Source organism: Penaeus monodon, chromosome 1, assembly GCF_015228065.2.
Source record: "Penaeus monodon isolate SGIC_2016 chromosome 1, NSTDA_Pmon_1, whole genome shotgun sequence".
Lineage (NCBI taxonomy): Eukaryota > Metazoa > Arthropoda > Malacostraca > Decapoda > Penaeidae > Penaeus > Penaeus monodon.
The window spans coordinates 1,920,918-1,936,920 of NC_051386.1; the positions used below are offsets into that span (position 1 = coordinate 1,920,918).

The 16,003-nt window shown below is 38.5% G+C and overlaps 1 protein-coding gene across 1 annotated transcript; it reads right to left on the reverse strand.

The window, feature by feature from the left end:
- Positions 1–2,242: 2,242 nt before the first annotated feature.
- LOC119578420 (acyl-protein thioesterase 1-like) lies at positions 2,243–11,290 on the reverse strand (the record flags this gene model as incomplete). The annotated part of the gene is given in 5 exon segments (XM_037926035.1): positions 2,243–2,489; positions 2,791–2,838; positions 3,524–3,589; positions 3,922–3,953; positions 10,999–11,290. Coding segments are annotated over 5 exon segments (462 nt in total), but the record flags the coding sequence as incomplete, so codon positions are not given.
- Positions 11,291–16,003: the final 4,713 nt, after the last annotated feature.

A 16,003-nucleotide genomic window follows, 5' to 3' on the forward strand; every position in this document is an offset into this window, starting at 1 on the left:
CACCTTGTCACTGGTCTGGTCCTTGGTCTCTTTATATTATCTATAACATAATGACCTGCCCATTGCCATTTTTTCTTTTTGATGCTCACAAGTATATCTTCCACTTTTGTATGTTCCCTGATCCACATCACCCTCATCCGATCTCTTAGGCTAATTCCCAGCATCAATATCCCCATCCCTCTCTGGGCACTTATTAGTTTCCTCTCCAGTAATTTGGTTATAGTCCATATTTCTGATCCATAGGTCATAACTGGTAGGACTCATTGGTTAAAGACTTTTCTATTTATACATAATGGCAAGGAGCCTCTTAGTATGCTACTGTGTCTGCCAAACGCTCTCTAGCCTAGACTGATGCGTTGCTTAATTCCTCACTGCTAGATGTGTTTGTCTGTTCGAGTTGTCCTAGGTATATATACTTGTCCACTATCTATAGTGCTTTGCCTTGTACTTGTGTCTGTTCAAACTGAACTCTACTGTTGAACATAATCTTAGTCTTTTTCTTGTTCATCCAAAGTCTGATTTTTAGACTTTCTCTTTTCTGATTATTTATTAGTTGCTGCATTTCATTTACAGATGTACTGAAGAGAACAATATCATCAGCAAATCTTAGATTGTTTAGATATTCGTCTCCTATCTTGATAGCCTTTCCATTCCACTCTAGCTTTTTGAATATTTCCTCAAGATGAGCTGTAAACAGTTTTGGTGAGATGGTATCTCCCTGTCTAACACCTTTTTAATTGGTATTTTATCGGTTTCCGTGTGGAGCTTGATGGTTGCTGTTCCATCTTTGTACATATGTTCCAGTATTTTACAATATACCTCCTCTACTCCCTGTTTTCGGATAGCTTCCAGTACTGCTAGTATTTTTATAGTCAAATGCCTTTTTGTAATCGATGAATGCCATACACAGGGGTTTCCTATATTCGTTTATTTTTTCCTTTATTTGGGTGAGCATGTGGATGTGGTCTGTTGTTGAGAATCCAATGCGAAAGCCTGCTTGTTCTCTAGGCTGGTTAGAATCCAGACAGTCAGAGATGCAAGTTGTGATGACTTTTGTGAATAGTTTGTAAGTAGCTGAGAGGAGGCTTATTGGTCAGTAGTTTTTTAGATCCTTTCTGTCCCCTTTTTTATGTATCAAAATAATTGTTGCATTTTTCCAGGCTTTCGGAGTTTTCCCGTTGATAAGGCATTTGTTAAAAGATTGGCTAGTTTCACTGTTGCAATTTTTCCTGCATCTATTATAAGGTCTATACTAATTCCATCTTCCCCTGGTGTTTTCCCTCTCTTCATGCCTTTCAGCGCTCTTTTTATTTCTTCTGTTGTGATGCTAGGCATGTCTCTAGTTACTGCATTCACTTCTATCCATGGCTGTTCATTTGAGTTGTACAGATCCCTGTAAAAGTCTTCCACTACTCTTATGATTTCATTCTTATTATATGTCACTTCTCCATCTGGTTTCTTTATTGCATACAACTGATTTCTCCCTATTCTGAGTTTCCTTTTAACTGATTTCATGCTAGTACCTGATATCACTGTTTCATTTATTATTTGAGTATTGAATTTCCATACATCTTCCCTCTTCTTTTTATTTATAGTCTTTGTTAGTTCGGCTAATTCTATTTTGTCCCTGATTGACGATATTTTCATGACCCTACATTTTTGCACAAGCTCTTTAGTTTCTACCGAGAACTTGATGGAGCTTTGCTTGATGTTCTTACTGCCTACTTCTAGTGCAGGAGATATACATATATATATATATATATATATATATATATATAATACACACCTCTTATATATACATATATATATATATATATATATATATATATATATATATTATATATATATGTATATATATGTATATATATATATATATTATGTATATATATGTATATATATGTATATATATGTATACGTATATATATATATATATATATATATGCATATATATATATATGTATATATATATATGTATATATATATATGTACATAAATATATATATATATATATATATATATATATATATATATATTATATATATATATATATATATTACATATATATATTACAGGAGCCTCCTGTGCAACAAAATTTATTTTAAAAAAATATAGTGAGCAGTACATGAATCCATAATCAATGAGTTAAGATAATATCGATTTCTTTTAATAGGATGGAAAAACAAGAAGAAAACAAACATTGAGGAACAGAGAGAGAAAAAAAAAAACGAGAAAAAAATCCCACCTGTGGAAATTCCTCTCGTAATGGAAGCCAGCAAGACAGTCCTATGACACCAGCTAAAGTACGGCTGTGTGTGAAGGTGGAGTAAAGAGCCAGAGCTCCACCCTGGCTGAATCCTCCCAGCATGATTCTCTCATGCGGGATGCCAGCCTTCACCTCCTCTTCAATAAGCTGATGGATCCCATCGCGAGCCTTCTTGATGCCATCACTGTCTTCAGGACCGTCAACATCCAGGGACTTCAAGTCAAACCTGTGAAGATATGTTCAGAATTTTATTGTGTGTGATGTCCCTTTCCTCATAAGGTTTCTTAATATGGATAATTGCAAAATTATTCATCAATGGTAATCCTGCTGGAATGTTATACACATTACTTCTCTTGGCTCCCCTGCAATATCATCTGACAACAGTAAACCCATACTGTGGTCAATATATCTTTCTACTTTGTCTGTTTGAAGTTTCATTTCAGTTATCATCTCCCCATAATTATTTTTTTACGAAAAACTTCACTTCATAAATGACCTGTCAAAACTAGCATAAAAATGGGACTTACCAAGAGGGCATCCGAAATCCATTGTTTAGAGTTACAGGCATTACTGGTCTGTAAATGGAAGAAGAATAACAAATTTACTTTTTCTGTAGGATATAGATAGACAAATGTTATATATCAGATCAATAGTAATATACTCCATTTCAATTATAGATATGAGTCATAAGTACAAAACTGATATATGATCCACAATAGCAACCATAAAAGCAATAGAAGTATAAACCCAAATTGCGCAGATGGCATGAATACATGCTGTGTGCACTGTAATACAAGTTCATCAATTGCCCTTACACATACATCTACAAGTGCTTAGTCACCAAGGAGTCAGTTATTAGTCCTACCTATCTCACCTGTTTACCCTTTTCCTTGATTTTTGGAAAGCTTCATTTGTATTATTGTATTGTCTTTAATGTTGTTAACATTTAATTACAATCTAATAATCATTATATCAGTAAAATAATAACAGTATCAATATTAATAGTATCAGAAATAAAAACAGACTTTCCCAAAATTTCAAAAAGGAAAATCAGGCACAGTCACTTGGCCTATTGAGAGACTCCTGGGTGACTGAGTACATGTATAAACATCTCTATGAAACAAATTTCACAAAAAACTACACAGGACAGTACATAATCTACAGTCAACAAGTAGGTAGGTTAACAAGTAACAACTTATGACGATGATGGTGATGGTGATGGAGACCATAATGCAATTAAAACTTCTGTTATCAACTTACGCTGTGGGACATATGAATTTAATGTGAGGCGAGCCAATGGCAGCCATTGCGCTTGCCCAGCCATGACTGCAATAAAGAAAAGAGAATATTAGATAGGATTGGCAATGATTTATTTATTTTTATATAACTAATGTTATTATAAAAAATTTAAATTGCTATTTGAATTATCAATTTTACTATGATAATTTCAATATCATTCAAATCATATCAACAGATCAGTATTTTCTCACTGCCTGGTAAATGTCTAAGTATTACTGCACTACCAAGCAGCAGCTTCTTCATTTGTTTTCAATCACATAACTTCTCTCTGACATGAATAAATATCTATAAGTAGATTCCTACTCATTACAGGAACTGTGAACTTCCTTCTTTGTTATTGCAAACTTGTGGAAACTTACCCAGTGTCACCAAGACCATGGAGAAATATCACCTGAAACGATATGAGAAAAGTACTGTATTACTCATTACCTACTTTACTGCTTCAGTTAAAAACAATGATTGGTAACTCACTTTGTCATCAAAAAAATGAAAAATGAAGGAATGCAAAGACACAAAGAAAGAAAAGTTCAGGTTCTGTGGAAACTCACCAAAGAAGAAAAAGAAGAAAAAATGAATGACAAGGAAACTTACAAATATTTACAATAACTTAAATACATTTATAAAGAAAGATTGTATCGAAAAACAAAATTTCATCCCCACTGAGACAACAGGTTTACCTCAGACACTATACAATATTGAAGATTGTCCTGGATACATATACAGTATAAAATGAAGTATAAATGGAATATCACAGAGTAAAACATTGAGGAAATCAGCTAGTATATACTGAGATACATGTGGGCAGTCTTATCATCTGCAGGGGGTTGCCTTTCCTTCTTTTGATTGCCCCTTTGCTCCATTCTACAGTGTATAGAGAAAGTTTTGTCTTCCTAGGTGGGTCTTGGGGAAAGGGGGTGCAAGGGACTGAATCTCTTGCAACAGATACTTCACAGACAATTAAAAATACTTTTTGGTATACATATACTGTTCACCCTCTTTCATATTTTAACATTTCCCTGTGATACTACTAGTTCTCCTCTACTATCAGTTTGTGGGATATAACAGAGCTTCAACCTGTTAATGCTTATATTTATACAAATACTAAAGGATCACTGTAGCATTAGGCAAAATAACCTTTCTGTATATCTATTGCTATTAACTGAAGGTAAACACAAGCTGCATCCCTGCAACCTGCAACAGTCATTAACCTTCTGGAAGTCAAAAAGGAAGGATATTTCGAGTTGGCCGTCCCAAGTTTTTCAGGCTCATTCTCTTTAGAATATTGATAAATTAAATCTTTAAAATTTACAGATAGTTATTTGGACAATATGTATAGCTTTCAAGATTTTTGGTACAATGTTAGGAAATTTGTGAAAAGTTATATAGAGAAAGCACAAAATCCATGGAACAATGGCATCATCATGGGCTAGTGACCAAATAAGTTCAACTGCCATGAAGTCACACTTAGATTATGCTTACACATTGTCATCAAATTGTCATGTGATTTATTGGGGGAAAAAAGTCATGCATGCACACATACATGCATATATTATACATATATGCAGGCACACACACGCATGTACCCATACACACACACACGCACACACACGCGCAAATGAACACATGCTGTAATGTGTATAATTTTAATTTTTGTATAGAGCTGTGACTAAGGGAAACAAGTATTTTTTTATATGCTTATTTATCCCTAAACTTATATAATGATTTTAATTTTATAAGACAAAATGTTACATTAGTCTAGCAAGTTCATTATTTTGATCACCACCATCATATAAATTTTGCTATGCTTTCCAACTCTGGTCACTTCGTCTACCATGGTTTTCTATCATAAAATAAGGCAATTCCAAAAAAGTAACACAAATAAAAATGTTATATAATATGTGTTGCAGTGTCATTTTCTGTAATTAAAATGTCAAAATTCAATGTATTTCTATTAGTACCTGGTAAGGGATAAAGTAAGTTTGGAGGGTGTTCAACTATCATGACAAAGTGAATTTGTCATAATTTGTATAATTAGGTGTGTGATGTATGCAAGTGGGTTAATCTGTATTCATCTATTATATATATATACTATATATAAAATATATATAACAATATATATATACATATATATATACAATATATACATATATATACATATTATATAATATATATATCATATATATATATACATTATATATATAGTATATATATAATAATATATATAACATATTATATATTATACATATATATACATATATATAATATATATATACATATATATATAATATACATTATATACTATAATATATATATATATATAATAATATATTATATATAATATACATATTAATACATATATAATAATAATATTAATATAACATACATATACATATACATACATATACATATACATACATATACATATACATACATTATATATATATATATATATATATATATATATATATATATATACTTTACTTCTAATCTTAAATATTAATAATAAGAAAATTAACCTATAGCTTTACTAAGTTCTTTTCTCATTACTGTGCCGATCTTGTACAAGAAGGGCAGTGCAATTTAGAAAGAAAGAAAACAAAATTATGGAAATTCAGTAAGTACTCATATATCTTTTGATAATTTAATCCCTATTACACTATAAAATGGCATATAATAATTATTCTCACATGATCTAACACAAATTTACGAACACCCTAATCACGGTTTCTTAAAACTACGAAATCCAATCTAACAATCTTAATAAGGTGAAGCTGGAAATGTAGTCCACATGACAATTGAGATCAACATTTAAGGAAAGTTCTTAAGAGCACATAAAACATATGGCTATAAAAATTTGCAGGCAGTAAATGTGAGCCTACAGTGACTAATCTAAGTTACGTCTATGGGGGTTCAAAGTGGTTACTGGGAGCTATAAGCCTCTTTTAGCAAAGGCTGCTAGTATTCTCTTTCTTGCAAACTAGCTGAGCTATATTATAAAACCTAGCAAGTTCTTCTCAAAACATATATAGCTGTATCAAGTTTACAATTAAACCCTTGAGTTTGTCAATTCCAAGTCAAAATTGCCTATCAAACTCTGGTTTCATCTGCAACACAAAGATTTTCTAAAAAAACAACTAAATTACTTGATATAATTTAAGAAACAAGAAGCTAAAAACAAAGAGGATCCAGGGGATATAGACAACAACAGTCTCAAACCCTATAATAAGAAAGAATAAGAACTCCAGTTTCTGCCAAGCTTTGTTCTCCTGACGATGGCAACTTCCTTAGCTTAGGTAGGTCAATGTGACTCAAAAATAAATTTAGTTATCAATGAACGTCACTGATCAAATAATATCTCAGCTGAGTCTAGAAATTCTAACTGTTGATGATATCAGGAGAACAATATTCTGATTTAATCAAAAGGTTAAATATGATGATAAATTTACAAAGTTGCAGTACTATATAGAGGAGAAAAAAATTCCTTGACATATTCCAGGAAAAAAGAATGACCTTAATGTATGAGAGATCAAAATATGCATATCCTAAATGAAATTATATATTATCAATCTATATGGTGTAATTAACTCAATGAATGTGAAGAAAAAAAATGAGTGCACTCACATAAGATGCCTATGATGAGCAATCTCTTAGAGCAACCAAAATTTTAAGTCACTCACAAAGTTTACAGGGTTAAAACATATATCAGCTAGGAAATTCAAGGGGAAAGGCAAGTTTTTTCTCTTTTCTTTTTTTTTATTTTTAGGCAATGTTTGTGGTAATTAGGATTGTGTTCATTCATATGAGTTGGGGACTTGTGGGTAAATACTTAAAGAAATTGTATGATACAAATCAGTCACTAAACTATTTCCTTGTGCTACAATTTTCGTGATAATGGGAATTTTTTTATACAGGACTATCAACTGCATGAGATGAATATTCATATTTTTTGTGTTATTTTGTCATACCAAATCTTTTAGCAGGAACTACTCTTTGTGAAAGATTTATGTGCTTCAATGAATGTATCCTACAATTTCTTTAAGTATGCAGCTGTTAGTCTTTCACAAATCTGGGCCCCTTGTAAAATTTTGCTGAATCCTCCTCATCATCATAAGGGGGTATATGCATGGCTGCACTTTCCACACCCAGCCTTTGGCTCCACCTCCCGGGGTCCCTCCAAGCAAGCCTCCATGCACCATTCTTTCCCACCCCCAGCACATCTTGGCGGATCTGATTGACGTGCTTCATCCAAGAGTTCCGTGGCCTTCTCCTTGGTCTTCTCCAACCTGGGTCAACCCTCTCAGAGATGACTCTGTAAGTCGGATCATCCTCAGGAAAACAAGCTGCATACCCACAGAGCTGAAGTTGGCGCTCTCGTATCAGACTGGTAATAGGTCTTGAATCAGTTTTAAGGAGTATCCTCTGATTGGACACATGGTCCCTCCAGGTATACCCCATGATTCTGCAAAGACACTTGGTACCAAAGGAGTCAAGTCGGGCCTTCATAGCACTGTTCAGTGTCCAGGTCTCACAGCCATAGAGTAAGACCGGGATCACCAGTACTCTGAAGAGCCTGATCTTAGTCCTCTTAGTCAAATATTGACAGCGCCAAATACTCCTACTGAGTGAGTCCATAACACTGTAGGCCAGACCGAGTCGTCGAGTGACTCCCCAGTCAGAACCTCCATCACTCTGCACTATACCACCAAGATAAGTGAGGATATCCAAGATCTCAATATTCTCACCAGACATGCACAGACTGATCATCCAGTTGACTGAGAGTCCCAACAGCTTCGCCTCCTCATGCAGCACCTTGAGAGCTATTTCCAGGACCTCCAATGTCTCTGGTAGGATCACTGCATCATTAGCAAAGTCAAAGTCTGTGACCTTGAAATTACCAAACGATGCCCCACAGGTCCAAGGCATGGCCAAGTATCCAGTCCATACAAGTATTGAAAAGAGTTGGGACCAGGACACATCCCTGCCTTACCCCGGCAGACACCGGGAAAAAGCCAGAGATGCCCCCCCCCCCCCCCACTTGACAGCACTCTCGGTATCTGTATACAGGCCAGACAGCAAACCAATAATCCCAAGGAGGATCCCACAGAGACCCAGTAGGCTCCAGAGACTCTCCCAGTGCACTGGGTCAAAAAGCCTTCTTGAGATCAACATAAGCTGCATGCATTCCTTGTTGAAACTCAGTCGGCATTCCACAAGGACACAGAGTGCTAAGACATGGTCTACAGTTGACTTCTTGGGTGTAAAACCAGACTGCTCAGGTCTCTGTGCTCCTAAATGGTAGTCGCACATTCGCGCCAAAAGCAGATGAGCGAGGACCTTGCCCGGTACACTGAGCAATGTAATACCTCTGTAGTTGCTACAGTACCTTTGGTCCCCTTTCCCTTTCCAGATAGGGATGACCAAACCCCTTTTCCAGTCAGGAGGAATGGTACCAGTCTCCCAAAAGGTAGACAGGACTACATGCAAGCCACACATCATGGCTTCTCCACCCACCTTCAACAACTCCGCAGCAATTGCACAGACACCAGCAGCCTTTCCACTCTTCAGCCTAGAGACTGCCCTTCTCACCTCTTTGTTGGAATGCGGTGCCTCACTAACTGGTGGATTACCCACTAGTGGCAATATGCCAGCCAAGGGGAGTTGTGAAGTCGGGGGATCTAACTTATACAGTTGCTCAAAGTACTCAGCCCAGTGGGCCTTACACTCACCTGGCTCTGACACGACACAACCATCCTCTGCCCTCACCAAACCCAACTGAGAAATGGACTTTGACCAGAGTTCCCTCAGGGCTTGAAAAGCAGGTCGAAGGTCATTTGGACAAAATGACCTTCCAACTCCTCCACGATGCCCCTAATGTACCTAACTTGGTCCATTTTCAAAGAGGCCCTAGCAGAGCAAGACAGCTCCCTGTGCAAGACATGGTTCCTATCCAGTCTGGCAGTACGACTCATCTCTATAGTGTTCAGCATCTCGTTCAAGACAACATGCCTCCTTCACCGTGGTTGGACCCCAAAGCACTCCTCTGCAGCTGACAGGGCTTCCTGCTTAAAGGTATCCCACAGTTCAGCAGGGTCCTGTAGAGTGCCAAGTACTTCAAACCGATTTGAGACTGCCACTGCATACTCCTGGGCCACCTCCTCACTCTTGAGCCTCTCGAGATGAAACACCTGGTGAGATCTCGGGATGCATCTAGATCTGAGGCAGAGCCTTAGTGTTGCAACAAGTCTGTGGTCAGTAGCAAAGAACTCAGCACTCCTAAAAACTCTACAATTCTGAAGGATCCTCCAGCGAGTATCCACAAAAATACAGTCGGTCTTTTTAGCTACAACGCCAGTATTGGAGGACCAAGTCCAGCAGTGTAAATCTCATCTCTGGTAACACGAACCCGCAATCCTCAGCCTCCTAGATCTTGCGAAGTCTAAGAGGTATCTGCTATATAACCAAGAAAATATTATACTATGTTATCTCTTTTAGTAATAATTAGGAGAAAGTCTAATTCATGTGACTTTACATAACTCTTCAAATATTTGGGTAAATATTTCCAGAGATGTATAGTGCCAATAAGCCAATGACTTCCATACTTCCATACTCCAGCAAAGGCAAACATGACTCTGTCTTAGACATTCTGGAAAGACAGACCTTATTGACATTCCTAATTGTTTACTAACTTATAAGGAAACATTCAAGATCTATTTTGCCAAATTATTGATGACAGGCTTTTGTTGCCCTTTGCCTGAGAGCCAAAGGTATGAGTGCATGGTCATTATTTAAGGCTGAGCTACAATTTAATCAGACTGCACAATTTACCCTGCAGATTACAAAGTTTCAAGTGGATTTTGTCAATACATAGCTCATACAATTTCACACATTAAAATAATGTTTTGAAAGCTGCTGTAAGTTGCCTGGAAATGTTTACTAACTATTCATTCAATGAAAATGAAAGAGGAAAATTAGAAAATAACCACCACATGCACTGTGGTGAAAAAAAAGACAATAAAATACTCATAAATTGTATATATGCAGACGAAAAACATATGTAAGCCAAAGCAAAGACATGAGTAACATGGCAACAAATAAAGTGATGTCAGGTTGCTGAGAAACCACTCTCAAAACATTTTTTTTTTTCTGAACCTTATATTAATGTACAATAATTTACCATCACTCTCACTGCTTTCCTCCAGTAGATACTAATCCTTACAAACAAATCCTCAGCTCACCGGCCCTCACCAACGGTGAAACAAGCCAACCCTGGAAATGACAGACCTCGGCCACAATCAATTGGACCAGGATTAACGCCGTCCAGAAATTCCTCCCAATCCCGCTCTTCCCTCCCCAGCCCCAGCCCCAGGGCCTTCTGGACGTGGCCCCCAAATCCCCACGACCCGAAATCCTTAAAAAAGATAGCGAAATCCACTCACAGTGGCGGTGTGCTTTGCCGTTGCATTAACTACTACAGGAGCTGCCATCTTCGAAGCGTTGCCACCCATACGATGGCAGGACCTCCTCCTCGCTTTCTTTTCTTCTTCTCTCTCTCTCTTCCTCCTCCTTCTCGACTTCGGCTCACACCCAAACGAACATGAAAAGGAAGAGTGATTTCACGGTCTCTCTCTCTCTCTCTCCTCCCCCTCTCTCACACAGACAGACAGACAGACACCCGGCCGGACAGACACCTTCTGCGCTCCCCGTCTGCGCACCCAGGAAGCCCGCAGGAAAATACATACATCGTTTATATTCATCCCCCTCTCTCAGGATATCATCTGGCCCTCTGAGTTAAGAAAAATATCATTTTATGAGAAATAGAGGTGTGATGAATGTATATATATATATATATATATATATATATATATATATATATATATATATATATATATATATATATACACATATATTGAATCTGATTTGGAAAAAGCCACATTTACCGTATGCGAATCTAGGAAGCCTGTAGGAAAATCTTCTAGGCCGGACTCTACACTTGCTATCTCCTCTCGAAGGAACATCGGCATTTGAGTTTAGAAATAGCTGTTTGCTGCCTATAGATAGTGTTTTTAATTTAGCCAGTAATCCTGATTTGATAGTCCCGATGGTTGGGACGTGCATGGATTATATCAGGGAAATTATGAGGTAAACAGACTGAAATACAGTAAATGAAGAATAATAAATGTACCAATAACGTCAAGATCCTACGAACATACCGCAGCATGTTCCCACTGAATTTACGGAAATTAACACCATCACTCACTCTCTCTCTCTCTCTCTCTCTCTCTCTCTCTCTCTCTCTCTCTCTCTCTCTCTCTCTCTCTCTCTCTCTCTCTCTCTCTCTCTCTCTCTCTCTCTCTCTCTCTCTCTCTCTCTCTCTCTCTCTCTCTCTCTTTCGAATTTCTCTCACGAAATAATTTTTTGTTTTTACTTATTTCCCCGTCTTTGGAAACCGAATTCACAATGATATTAGGCCCATTGCTGCACACCATACGTAATAGTTATCAATATTGCTTGTACGGTACAATAATCTGGACTGTTTTAACATTTACCCTAATTTCTGTGGTATTTTGATTTTTTGTGTCATGATGTGTGTGTATATATATATATATATATATATATATATATATATATATATATATATATATATATAATCTATATTGTGTGTGTGTGTTGTGTGTGTGTGTGTGTGTGTTGTGGTGTGTGTGTGTATGTGTTGTGTGTGTGTGTGTGTGTGTGTGTGTGGTGTTTGTGTGTGTGTGTGTGGTGTGTGTGTGTGTGTGTGTGTGTGGTGTGTGAATGATGATGTGTGTGTGTGTGTGTGTGTGCGTGCGTGCGTGCGTGCGTGCGTGTGTGTGTGTGTATAACGGGTATTGAACCCAATTACATTGGCTTTGCAGGAGTAGTGATGCTGATATAACGGCGTGACTCTTTATTATTAAGAGTTGACACAGTATGGGAACGCACGAGACTATGTCTGGGGGGTAAGGGGCTCCCGTGTCAGGTCAGCTTGCCCGGAGGGGGAGGGCTAGGCCGACCTTACCACGTCGGGTGCTGGTCACGAACTCCCCGAGGCCTAGGTCATCCTCGGTATAAGTAGTGACTGTTCCAGCTGCCGGAAGCAATAGAAGCAGCTGGAGGGAGCATGGGGGAGCGAGGTGAGGGCACCGGTCCCATCTGCTACATCTACACGGCTCGGCCACCTACTCACGCCTCACCCTCGAGGCGTCTTAGATTTGCCTCAAGGGTGACCTAACCTGGCTGGTCATCTCGTTCTCGCGTGTGTTGTCCTGGTGCATATTCGTGGCTGCTCGTCCCTGTCATCCTTATCCTCCTGGTCCTCGGTGTAATCTGTCCATCCTCGACGTTCACACGTCCTCAAAAGTCTCGCAAAGGTCCTCCTTGACTTCAGATTTGTCTAGACTTCCTCATAGTCCTTGTCCAGGCCTAACTCGGCAGCGTCCTCGTCCACACATCCTCACAGATCTCGTCCAGATCCTTCTCACGTCCTCGTAATCTTCATCTGAATCTACGGGCGTCGGGCAGGGGGGCGGCATCTCGGGGTGGCTGATACCTGCACTAACGAGCTCCTGGAGTTGACTGGATCTGCGGGCGTCCGCCAGCTATCGCCCATCCACAGCATCCTGGGGCGACTGGTACCTGCGCTGGCGAGTTCCTGGTTCTTCGCTGGTTCTACGGGAGTCTGGCGGGCAGTGCCTGTCCACTACATCTTGGGATGGCTTAACACCTGATCTGACGAACATCTTGGTCCACAGGCCTCTGACGATCATCCAATGACGTCCATCCCACAGCATCCTAAGGTGACCGGTTCTGCAGCAGGGTCCTCCTTCAGTGCCGTGTCGGCTATCGTCAGTCCGACTGCAATATATAGTCGGGGAACCAGATCATACACGTAAGGGCCAGATAACAAGAGAAAAAGAAAGGCAACAGAGAAGAGTATTAAGGTGTTAAGTACCACTAGCTGGTTATTTATAAAATCTGCGTTTTTTAATTTTGTTTTTTAACTTATTTTCGTTTTTTTTATTTGTTTTATTTTCACAAAGATAAAGAAGAAAATAGGAGAGGGAGACGTCAATAGCGATCCGCATGGACCTGGCTTGAACTACAAACCGTCTCTGATAGATATGAGAGTAGATAAGGGAAACGACAACGGCAATCCGCAAGGATATACTGGAACCACTGTTGTCACACAGAGAAGAAATAAATGTAATTTGTACATCATGTATGAGTCACTCATGACGACTGACAAAATTGCGGGCTAAAGAGATACATCATAAATCTTTACGCCGGCGCTAAGACAGCAACCAACCCTATTAATGAAAAGGTTTCAGTGTCTTTTGTCCTGCGTGGATGAGTGAGGTGAGTGTGTGTGTGTATGCATGTGTGAGTGACAGCTAGCGTGAATGAGAGGGAAAGCGAGAGTGACCTCACACAGAGAATGAATCACAAACACGAATATTAACATTAACTATTAGAAAACTGAGGTAAATTAGCAATGCTAGCTATATAAAAGTATTTCAACTACCACACTGAATTCAGCATTTAATGATATGCGACAGAATGTATGCATTAATGAATGGTGACGTGAAAAAAATATTCGCAAGCTTTTTAGCAAGCAAATCTTCTCGGGGCCAGAAAATCTGAACTGCCGAGGTACATGTCTAGCTATGCATGTTAGACTTCATCAACGGAGGGAATCCTATACCCAAAATGCCGTACATTGACTGAAGAGACTCGAGCCAGGAAAATCTATACACAACCCCGGGGTAATATCAACAATCCAGTGCACTATGATATGGGGGAGATCCTACACTTTATTCAATATAATAAATTTTAATGAAATTGCGTTACACGCTCCATTCTAGCGCCGATAGAACGTGTTACCAAAAAACAATGTAACAATGCTACAGTTAATCCTCAAGGCGTCAACAAAACAACAACCAAATTACAGGGAACCAAGCGGTCATGTCTTGACCCTTCCCTCGTTTTCCCCTGACCACAAGAAAGAGAAAGTGGGGTCAGGTCAAGGCAAGGGGAGGAACGAGATAAAATGAAATGATATTCGTGATAAGATAAAATCACGAACGCATTAAATTCGTTGCAGATACAACAACATAAATATCTAAAAACAAGAGAATTTAATTAACTAATTAACTAACGAACGATATTCATTGACCACATACTCGATCACACGGAAATGCAATCTGAGGTGAAGGGAATAGTGTGAGAACGTGCCATTTGCTGTCATATAGCACTTTTTACCGAACAAAAAAAACAACGGCTTAACACATTTATGGGTGAAGAAGGAAGTGAAAGAAATAATAGAAAGGGGGGCCCATACATGTACTTACGTGTTTATTTCTTAGACATGTCTTGTAGCAGTCGAGCGGATTGGAGGTGGTGTTCATGCTGCGAGCCGGATATAACAGATATTGAACCCAATTACATTAGCTTTGCAGGGGTAGTGATACTGTTATAACGGCGTGACTCTTTATTACTAAGAGTTGACACACAGTATGGGAACACACGAGACTATGTCTGGGGGGGGTAAGGTGGCTCCCCTATCAGGTCAGCCTGCCTGGAGGGGGAGGGCTAGGCCGACCTTACCACGTCGGGTGCTGGTCACGAACTCCCCGAGGCCTAGGTCATCCTCGGTATAAGTAGTGACCGTTCCAGCTGCCGGAAGCGATAGAAACAGCTGGAGGGAGCATGGGGGGAGCGAGGTGAGGGCACCGGTCCCGTCTGCTATATCGTACAATGTGTGTGAATGTGTGTGTGTGTGTGTGTGTGTGTGTGTGTGTGTGTGTGTGTGTGTGTGTGTGTGTGTGTGTGCGAGTGTTTGTGTGTGTGTGTGTGTGTGTGCGTGCGTGCGTGCGTGCGTGCGTGCGTATTATATATATGTATGTATGTATGTATATTTATATACATTTATCATATATATGTATATATATATATATATATATATATATATATATATATTCTATTATATTCATATACATTGATATACTATTTATAGTATAGTATGACTTATAAATATATGATATATATTTATAACCTTATATATATATATAATATATCGTGTGTGTGTCGTGTCTTGTGTCGCTTTTATCATTTCATGCGTATTGCAGAGATCGTTTTCTTAGTTTTCGTTGGCGCTTGTAAAAGAAACTGTTATTCACTTTTAACTCTACCTTCCTCTTTAGTCGAGTTATACCTGCTCTTCTGTCCTCTGTCTCTCTCTTCTCTCTCTCGTCTCTCTCGTCTCTCTCGTTGTTCTTCTCATCTTTTCCTCTTCTCTCTTCATTCTATCTATATCTACTCATCATTCACTCTCATTCTCATTCTCTCATTTCTCTTATATTTTATCTTTCTTCTTCTATCTTTTCTCTCTCTTCTTCATCTCTTTCATCTATCTTCTCTATCATT